Genomic DNA, 10890 nt, shown 5'->3' on the forward strand with positions numbered 1-10890 from the left:
TTACAAGGTAAAACATTTACATGTTTCCACATTCCTATTCTACCTCTAGTTCTAAAATCAATTCTAAAATAATAAGATTCGTAATATATTTCTTTTACTTTCTTTCTATCCCAACACTACTGTCCTGTGGTGGTTGTGTTTGTCTTGGCCTTTCTTCCCAGCACCTTAGCAGTACATCTTAATTAAAAAGAAGTCATCTTACACTGCAGCGTTTGTCCAATCTGCCTCTTTCAGAAGGCTGGAAGAAAAAGATGTCTATCCAAGATAAGATCCAGAATTTTACTGGTGGGCCTGATGGCAGTGCCCATGCACCAAGACCCGCCTTTGGCTTTTATTTCCATGTAGATTGTAACATCAGAGTACTGTTTGGCTTCCCTTAGAGCAAAATAATGAAACTAGTAAACTGGTAGAGGGAAAAAAAAGTGTGATAAACAGGGTACATATTTTTCATACCTTTTCCCAAGCTTTATTAGTGTGGGCTATGGTAAATGATTGCAGAATCCAACTAAATAACCCATTTTTGAGTTTCACAAAATGTATTTAAGCGTGACAGGACAAAGAAAGTGCTGAGCTAAGTTCAAGGAGTATTTGGATTATGCTTTTAGGCACATGGTGTGATTCTTGGGATGCCCTACACAGGCACAGGAGTTGGACTTGATTCTGATGGGTCCATCCAACACATTCATATTCTGTGATTCTGTGTTTCTGTGAACAGATTACTTTTTGTTAAGTGACGGGATGCAATTTTTAAGCTCTAGAAGTGGGGATATTGAAAAATAAGACTGGGGATAAATGGGATTTGGATACCCAGCTTATCACTTAGAAAAGAGTTGCACATGTTTTTCTCTTCATTAGCCTTGGAAATTCCCCTGAGGATTTATCCTTAGTACTTGGAAAAAACACAGAGGTGCAGAGCTTCTGAAAGGAACTGCACACATATGCATGTTTGACATTGCCTACTATAGCAGCTTTGCTGATGCCTAGAAGAGAATGTAGACTCTATGGGAAAATTAGAAGGAAGAGTATGGAGAAACAGTTCCTGTGTGGTATTTCCTGTGTATCTTACTCCAAAATGTTTACTCTTGTGGCAATGCAGTTTTAAAGGGAATCATTAGTTCCTCAGAATTTTTTCTCTTTTTCCTTTCCCAACTCCCCAAGTAGCTGCAATGCTCCATATTTTGACAGAGAATATTAATACATAATATTTTCCTCCAATGTTTTAAAATGTATCCACTTTCCCTGTAGTCTCAAAAAACTGCTGATCTCCATGGGATTGAAATTTGTAATGGATGTGTCTGGCTTGTGGATTAATCTTTCTGTAATTGAATCATATAAGTAATGAAAAATACAAGTATATGTTTTTAGGGACAAATAAAATTTTCATTTGAAAACACACACCATGTTAGTGAATAAGTTTATTTTTCAATATGTTTGGAGCATTATGTGAATAAGAAATACATAGTAAGGTATTATAATTTTAAAATATATGTTATTTAGAAAAAGTATTCACTGGAAGGGGGCATAGAAAATAATCTTTTTTTAAATGAAGGAGATAGTCTTGAAGGGTTACGTAAATATGAAGGCCACAGTATTGTATCAGGTGTATTAATCAGGTATTGATGATTTCATCTTTTTATCCATAAAATGTTTAAGTAAAGTCTACAAAACTTCAAGTTTTTACTTAATACTCTTTTTAAAATCTTTTTTAACGGCCATGACTTCAAAGAAAAAATTATGGCAGATTATGACATCCCTTACATTACAGAAATGTAGTTGTGTGATAAATGCCTCTGCTAACCTGAGAAAAACAGTGGTTTCTTTTTAAAAGGAAAAGCAGGAGGGGTGGAGGAAGAGGGATTATTGAGCACGTTAATTAGAAACAGCCCAAGGGAAAAGTTAGGAAATTAAAATCCATACAGTCAGCACAACAGAGCTAAAAATATATTGTCACAAGATATACTTAGGGAGCAGCAGTGGGGAAGCAAATAAAGAATTTGATTACACAGCAAGAACTTCTTTCAGGTGTTTTGGTTTCTACATTTCTTGTGACCCAGCATCAGTAAAACAATGCAGGTTCATACTCTTTTAGAATGAAGATTGCTGAGATGTTAAATAGCCAATGTTAACATTTGCTGCATGAGAAGAAAGCATACCATGGGAAAGCAAGTGTATGTGAGCAGTATGTAACAGATTTTCTTTTGAATGCAGAAAAGACTTGCATACTATTTGTGAGGAATGAAGATTCAGGGAAGAAAAAGTAAATAAAATAAACTAATAAATATAGTGATAATATTTATTTTCAGTAATACATGATTGAAATGTCACAGTGCATTGTCCTGGATAGTAGTAGAAAGCTAAGAATTATGAGACAGATTACAGAGTCGGTTTTTACATAAAAGGCTTATGTCTCTTTAAAAATAAGAACTTCTTATCTATTCTAATGGCACTTGTTTCAACTAGAGAAAGTAATTTGTAATGCTGATTTTTATTTTATTAAATGGGAAATATCATCAATAAGCATCTCTTAGTTTCAGATGAGAATTTTGAATGTATGGATGGCAGAGCAAATGTCTAAAATGTGTTACCTCAGACATACTGACTTCAAGACTGTGTACAGTGTCTGAATTTCTAGAAGTCGGGGATCCCTATGTGCTTACACATATGTGATAAGTAAAAATAATTTATACAAATTTAAAAATATTCACCTGTATGTTCTTCAAGATAATAAAAAATATGAACTGAGTATAGTTCATATTCTGTGAACCGACAAGCAACTTTGGAAGGGTCAACTGTTATTTGTGTGTCTGCTTCTGTGTTTTCACCTAAAAACGTTTCATTGGTTGCCTACTTTAACAGGTTCAGCTTTATGAGTTTCATTTCCAAGTAAAAACACTTAGTAAAAAGAGTGTAGAGATTTTTTAAGAGCTTTACATTCTGTGTTATACCTCACTAATGCCTTTTTTTACAAGTGCCTTCTGTTATGTTATTACAGTCCAAGGTAACATTAAAATTTATTTTTGTTTTTGATCTGCGAAGCAAAGTCCAATCGCAGACGAGTCGGGTAGAAGCAGAATTTGACAACTGACACAGGCAAAATTATAGAGCCAGGAAAAGAGGGAGAGAGGAAAAGAAGATATAAGAGAGAGAGAAAAGTGGTAGGAAAGTGGGAAGAAAGAATGAGAGAGAAAAGTGGTAAGAAAGTGGTAAGAAAGAGAGAGAGGGAGAGCGGTAGAGAGGGAGAGAGTCACCACCAGGGGCCCAGCTGCCCAGGAGGGAGTTTCTTCAAGATGTCGCTGACCCTGGAAAGGGTCCGATGCAAGGCAGCAGTGGGTTAAGAGATGACAAAAACAGCCACAGCATGGCCAGCTATATATGCCCCTGAGTTCCTTTTGTTCCAAAGGGGCAGCTGTCAGTCAGCTGCCACAGAAGCCAGGGTCATTGGCATCAGAGCCATGACAGACAGGATGCCCGGAGCGGAGGTTCTGCAGAAGGGTGCAGTCCCCCACCCACTCATCAGCTCTTATCTCCGTCCAGGTACCACAGACGACAGCAAATCAGTGAGGGCAGACTCTCACAAATGTGCTAACAGCCCGTTGTCAGTGGCTAACAAAATATTTGCCATTGACATAGCTCATTGTAGTTTTCTTTTTCAGTACACAGAATTAGTAGGTAATATTGGGCCAGCATTTAGATTTAATGGCTCTGTTTTCTGGGAACTGAATTACAGAGTCTAACCTGCAATTGCAGTGTGGTTTCCTAGCTTATGAAAGCTAACAAATCAACATCTGTGTTAAGTGACTAGGAGCAGAATTTGCAAAAAGCTATGCACTCATTGTAGAACTCATGTTCTACATTTGGTGACGTTCCTTTCATTTTGTTCTTTAAATAAATGAAACACTTAAACTTGTTCTTTTCACCAAGTTTTTTTTCCTTAGAAGAATTGTTGGTAGGTTGTGACTTCCTAGGGTGGAAAGCAGAATGAAAGAACAGGAAAAAAAGTCATACTCTTTTCACAAAGTCACAGAATGACAGAATCACAGTGTTAGGGGTTGATCTGGACCTCTGGAGATCACCTGGTCCAACTCCCTTGCCAGAGCAAGTTCACATACATTTGCTGTGCTGGTTCTACCACGTGCTTTTCATGCAAAGCATGTATCTGTCTGGTATGATTGGTTCCTCAGCTGTAAAATTAAAGAGGAAATTTGGAAAAGATACTGGTTCTTTTCCTCATTCATTGTCTCTCCTAAATGGAGAGAACTTTGTTTTAAACACACAGTTTATTAATCAACATAGTTTCCCTAGTTACAGCTTAAATAACCTTCAAAAGTATTTCTTTCTGGAGCATTCCTTTTTACATGGCTGATTGAGTACGAGGTTGTCTAGTGCACCATGACACAGATTGTTTTATATGTAAATCCAGAGACTGACTAAATTGAACTGTTGGTAACTTATATTTTATTTTATTTTATTTTTCTAAGCTAGGACTAGCAATTTTTCACACTTGTTCTTCTCCCAGTATTTGGGTTAACTGTCAACAGAACAGTACATTGTAGCGTGTTATTGGGGCTACAGGTAGAGGAAGAATACAGTGCAAATTATTTATATTTAATAAAGATTGCATTGTAGATTATAGGTTGTCTACTTAAGTTCCTAAAAGATCTTTAGAAAGAAGCAATGATTAATACTTTTAATTCTAAAGCCACAGCCAAGCTAGCCTGTTTTGTGACTTGAGACAACAATCCATCAAAATTCATATGCATCCCTGCAATAAACATTTCTACAAGTAGCCTGAGTTCTTTCTTAATGAGAACATTCCTACTGTTTTGTATTAGCACTGTATGATTTGATTATGATGTAAAATGCACAACAAAACCTTCTTATGGAAAAGAATGGAAAACTACTTACAAAATATTTAGGAATACTTAGTGCTTTTAAGCAGACAGCTTTTTGTGTTCCAAGGGAGGTTAGTAAAACTGGGTCTGGAAAATTTTTTTCTTTCCCTTTCACCTCTGTCTAGGGGGGTGAGAGGATCAGTAAATTGTAATTTAATTATTCTCCAGTTAACGCTAAAAGTATAAGTTCCCTTGTTTTTGGAGGCCCTTGGATAAGGGCATGGATGGTTCTGTGGACAAGTGGCTTAGTTCCTTAAATCCACTGCCTCTGAGTTACAACACTTGACACAGAACTTTAAAGTTTTTACTTCATGCAAGTGTGTGCACTTTTCAGTAAAAAGTTCAGATGTTTCCCGGTTGAATTTTTAGATTCTTACCTAGACTAGACTACCTGTTTCTAGTTTGTTTATACTTTACAGCAACTATTTCTTTATGTAGTTGTATCCTTCAAAAACGACTTCTGATACAACATTAATTATATGAAATTCTTATAGGCCATTAGTGCAGGCCTATAACCTGTATCTAATTTATCATGTCACATTTGGATAATAATTTATGTATGACTGACTAATTAGCTCATGTTCTTACAAATGTGGTTTTGGCTCTTATTTTTTTATGTGCAATTAAGTAATCAACACTATTTCAAGTTAACCGCCCCTTTCCTGAGGTAATTTTTGGATCATTGTATTTCAGGGTAGGGACTGGGTATGATCAGAATGTATTGTTCCAAGTAAAACTTTTAACATGATTGATGCAACCTTTTGTTCCTTATAGCCCCACTACTTACGTTTTGGATGAAGACGAGCCTCGTTTCCTTGAGGAGGTTGACTACAGTGCAGAGAGCAACGATGATCAAGACACTGAACTAGCTGATAATGTTGGTGGTTATGAGACACCTAATCAAGAAGATGGACTTTCAGACTCAGATTCAACAAGAATACTGCTTTCTTGAACCATCATTACAGCCAGCATAGGAAATAAAATATCCTGGAATTTCATAGTCAAATACTTCATCACTCTTATCTACTTAGGGGATATGCTTAAGGAAACACAAATAACTGGGGCCTGCATGGTTCAAGGACAATAAATATTGGCACGAGTTTTATTTGAGGAGTTCTGTGTTTTCCTTTAGCACTAAATAGATACATTTATGTGCCAGGTGATTTTCTACCAAATAGCACTGCACGGCATTTTGTGTCCTTAAATCCTGTCTTCAGAAAAATGGATCCTAATTTGTGGTATGTCAGAGTACAGAAACTTATTTGTGACACATTTCTGTGAGCTGCCTCCTGAAAAATACATATGTATAAATGTGTGTACAGAGGTGAAGACGTTATTTTCCAACATTATTTCAAAGATACTTGAGTGTGTGAAGTATTGTAGTGCCTGCTCTGGAACCTCACAATATTAACTAACTTAAAAAGAAGTGATGTATGAATTGTTGCACTTGTTTCTTGCCTATGAAGATGAAATAGTTTTGCCACAGTACTAGGTGAAAATACATAGTATCTCTACACAGTTCAGGATTTTGCATAGTGACCAATGCAGCCTGTGCTAACAAGAACTATACATTTGTATGGATCTCCTTACTATAAAGAAGGCATGGTTTAATATGAAGAGGCTTTTTTCTTAAATATAGATGACTACAAGGTAAAGGGTTAGATATGTACACTGTATATATGTTCAGCTACCCAGTTCCTCAATTTTTCTGGTTCAATAAGCACATAGTTCAAAAGAGTCCACTTCACTGGGGGTACATTAACTACATACCAGATTTAAGTGCTTTAACACAAAAGATGTGTTTTGGTTTAAACATCTTTTGCCTGGTTTCAATCCTCTGTTAACCCTGCTCTGAGAAGGAGATAGGACTGTAAGTTCCTGAGATCTCTTTCAATCTGAATTCTGTGATTTTTTATCCTTCATATTTAAAGTCAAGCTGTCAGGCATGGCATTAGCACTTTGTTTTCTCCTGTCATCTACTAATTCTTACTGCCTCTTCCCTCTGCTTAGAATAAGATCTAATAGAGAAATGGACTTGTACCCCATTCTTTACAGAACAGATGCATTTTGCAGTGAAAAATCTTTTTTAAAAATTATTTTTATTTTATATGACCCAGTTATGGCATTCATTTTCTGCTGCATGTATAAGGGCCTTAAGAGCATGAAGAATAACATAAAGTAGAGCAGGTTTTTAACTGATGAGAACTTTGTGTATGTCTTCTGTTGCAAATAAAGCTGTACTTTGGAGGGGAAGTGTACTTTTGGTAAAAGGATAAGAAAAAAAAATTAAAAATTATAGTAAGGAGATGGATTTTCACCAGTATTTGCTGTTTCAAATACAGCGTTGTTTGGTGGTGCCTGTCCATACCATCCTCATTCTGAAATTGGGAAAGGGTTTTTGATTCCTTATGATATGCTGCTGTATTTTTATTCAAAGGCTTAAACTTATATTAGTAATCACACAAATTTGTAGGTATAATGGAAACATTCACAATCTGGTCCTCTTAAAAATTTCTAATGAAGTTTATCATTCCTTGTGTGGTGTGAACTACAAACTGTAATGTATGTAGTTACTGTACATACTGTACATACTACATTAGTTAAATAATAAATAAATAAATAAATAAATAAATAGTTTAATCTGCTGAAAAGGAGCCCTCTGCATTGAATCTGTAGGTGAAATTGGGTATCTGCCAAACAGAAGTATTAATCTTGCTACAGAATTTCAACTATTTTTAAGTCAGCCCAGGGAGAGTTGTGCAGAATGGTCATATTGCTGTGTCAGTTTTATACAAGTCATCTGCATAAATAGATTTTCATCCATAACTACTTTGTACCTTACATAGATAATGACTGAATAATTGGCTGAAATTTCAGGAGGTGCAGGATGCCAACGTTAGTTAACCTGACTGTGCATGCCTCCTTAGTTTTCGTATGAATCATATTATTGGCAATACCAGAAATGTTCTTCATTTAGAAAGAATTGTGGCTTAGTAGTGCAAAATCATCTTTTCATCCCAAATAAATATGCATATACATTCTTCTCATGTCTGCTACAACTTTTAGTCTGTGCAAAGAAGGAGGTACGAGTGACTTCTATAATGGTTCAGTATGACAGGCACTTGCCTAAAACAATAATGTTGCATTTGTACGTTAGATTCTACTGCACTTACTCATTAGATTTGATGCATTCATTTGCTTAGACGAGCTGTCAGTCTGGCAGCTGAAAAGCTGAACATCTGCTAGCACAGTTCTGTCAAATGCAAATTTGTCTTTATCTTACACGTTGCTGAAAATGCAAAGGCTGTTACCTCTTGCACATTTTGTGGCACTTGGTGTGCCTTCTGAAAAAGCAGATGATGTGCCTTTCCAAAAAAGCTCACAGGGATGCTGGTTCATGGGAAGAACTGCCACAGTGATAGCTGCTTCATGCTGTCTATTTCTTCTCTACTCCATCTTGCCATTGTAGCAGCCGTGTTTGCAAACACATGCCAGCATTCCTTTTATGCCTTTTGATGGGAAGTCTGGTAGTTAGCTGAAAATACAATAGCTGAGGCTTGAGCACATGCTCTATTCTGGTTAGCGGGCATTTGTCTCCCCCCTGACCCCCCAAATGGGCTGAATGGATAGAATAGAATAGAATGTCAGCTTCTTGAATTGTCAAAAATCAGTCATCTAGCATGGTTCTTCCCAGACAGTGACTGTCTTTGATTTTATGGATTGGTATTTTAATGTGTTTCTGGTTTTAAATGATGCTCATTACTATAAGCATGATAGGAAAGAAGATATTATTATGTATTTTTTTTGTAATGAGAACAAATAAGGTTCTAAATAATTATATATGTGTTATTTACCACCTTGCATCTAAATAATTGTTGAAGGATTAATTACTTTATTCCCTTTCCAGGTGTACTTTAAGTTGTAGCACAAATTTTGGTATTGTGTCTTCACTTGTGACATCCCTTATTGTAACGTAACTTACAGCTGAGATGCAGTTTGGGCCACAGTCTTGCCTGGTCATTTTTGGATATAGATTGTTTCATCAGCCTGACTTCATAGGGAGAACTGGTTTAAATCTCAAATAAAACTGCAGTAGCAGTAAACATTGATTACAAAATGCAGAAATTCAAGTTTTCAAGTAGTTTCTGTTGTAAAGCTGTGATAGATATAATTGTTGCAGTGTTGTTATGTATGACCCAAATACAAATACTTATAAATAAAAATACATAATAAAGAATTAATTACAACGACTTTGTTTACATGTTATTGGTTAGAAATATGTAAAATGTTTCTCATCATTTGCAGCAAGGCAGCTATCTGTTAGAATTGGGGAGTGCTTAGCATTTCAAAAAGGAGGATATTTTTCTTCTCTGTGAAGTTACATCACTGTGCTGCAGGCTTAGAGTAGTATTTCCATATAGACAGACTGAATTATAAGGCTTTAAAAATAATATTCATCAGTGTAAGTAAAACTTACTAACACTTTGAATGAACCACAATGAAGACTCTTGCAGAGCACGCTGGAAGAGCCTTCACTTCCTACACAACTAACAGACTTTTTATCTGATCTAGGAAAGGCACATTTCATTGCTCATTAATTCACCCCATTACAATTCAATTCAGACTGCATTTGAAGACTAGCCTATTTTTACTATTTGTATTTTTACAGCAGCAATTTTAATGTTTGAGACACATTCTGAGGGAAAGCTTAAGGTAGAAGGAGATTTTCCAGTTGTATGGAGCTGTCTGAAAAAAGCAAGTTATTACTAGGAATCATCACTTTTGCAAACACATATGCAACTAACTTAACTCTGTGTGGTATTAGTTAAAGATGAACAACATCCTTTATGATCTCTGTTGTCCAAACTATTTTATGAAGAGTATAGAAGAAGGTATAGAAGCGTCACATTGCCTCTTAAATTATAAGGATATATTTCTTTGACTATGATGTTTCTAAGGCCATCAGGTTTTAAAGCATTTGAGATGTGACCTTGCATCTTGTTTACTTAAATAAAATGATGGTAGATTTCTTGAAAAGAATGCCTTCAAAATATGAAATGCTAAATAGCCTTGACACCTGATAAGGAATACATTATCTTAAATTATGAATGGCTTTATCTAATTTTAATTTTAATAGTATCATATAGAGAATTTGTTTAGTTCCTGTAAAATACTTCACAACCATGAAACACAACCCCTTGATTCTTCTGTTCTTAGAAGTTTGTTGCAATAAGTTGATAGAGTTTGGTTTGGGTTTTGTTTCTGGTTTTGTTGTGGGGGTTTTTTGGTGTTTTTTGTCTTTTTTTTTTTTTAAATAAAAAGCATAATATTGTTAGTGCAGCTTTTGAAACAGTTCAGAGAAAAGAATCACTGAAAATTACTGGTTTAGCAACAAAGGAAACAGCACAACATAGGGTTTGTTGATCCAAATTATGTGGTTACGAAAAGCCAGACAGCTGCTGTTTTTTGCTGTCTCTTCAGCATTCTTACCGTAAGATGTCTGTGCTTAGTGTGTGCCCTTCTTATTTGGAATGGGGTTATTTAGCAAGCATTATTCTTCATGGTAGACTGGAATTATACATAGTTAAATTACTGTAAGTTTTCATTGGGCTGAATGCTAAATTATAAAAGAACCCAACTAACAAAATTCCACAATTAATACTCCCATACCTTAAATACTGCTGTACTTACAGTAATCCAAAATAGGACTCTTATTTGCACTGTCCCTCCAGACTTACAAAGGTAAGATAATAAATGTGCAAAAGGATCTCACAGTACAGACTAAGGACTTTTTTCCAAACCTCGGACTACCCTTACCTTCCTTTTGTCCTACTTACTTCAAAAGAAAAGGTTTGGATTTTCATCTTGTTTGTTTAGAGAATGAATCACTCTATTACTCCATTCTTATGGGTTTATTTCCCCTGAAAATGTCAACTGAAGTCTAAAAATTATGTAATACCGTTACAGGAGTCTTCATACAGCTTAACCTGCCTATGAT

At 35.6% G+C, this 10890-nt stretch overlaps 1 protein-coding gene across 3 annotated transcripts in view; it reads left to right on the forward strand.

The window, feature by feature from the left end:
- Nucleotides 1-9127, forward strand: part of AGTPBP1 (ATP/GTP binding protein 1) — a 64289-nt gene extending 55162 nt beyond the window's left edge. For 2 of the 3 annotated variants that reach the window (XM_030467515.1, XM_030467514.1), the window contains one exon: nt 5667-7449. In XM_030467515.1, the coding sequence (XP_030323375.1) occupies nt 5667-5844 (178 nt within the window). In that variant the 3' untranslated portion in view covers nt 5845-7449. Of the gene's footprint in view, nt 1-5666 lie in introns of all 3 variants that reach the window. The other variant, XM_030467513.1, reaches the window with a different exon arrangement.
- The last annotated feature ends 1763 nt before the right edge of the window (nt 9128-10890 follow it).

Source organism: Calypte anna, chromosome Z (assembly GCF_003957555.1).
Source record: "Calypte anna isolate BGI_N300 chromosome Z, bCalAnn1_v1.p, whole genome shotgun sequence".
NCBI classification, from domain to species: Eukaryota; Metazoa; Chordata; class Aves; order Apodiformes; family Trochilidae; genus Calypte; species Calypte anna.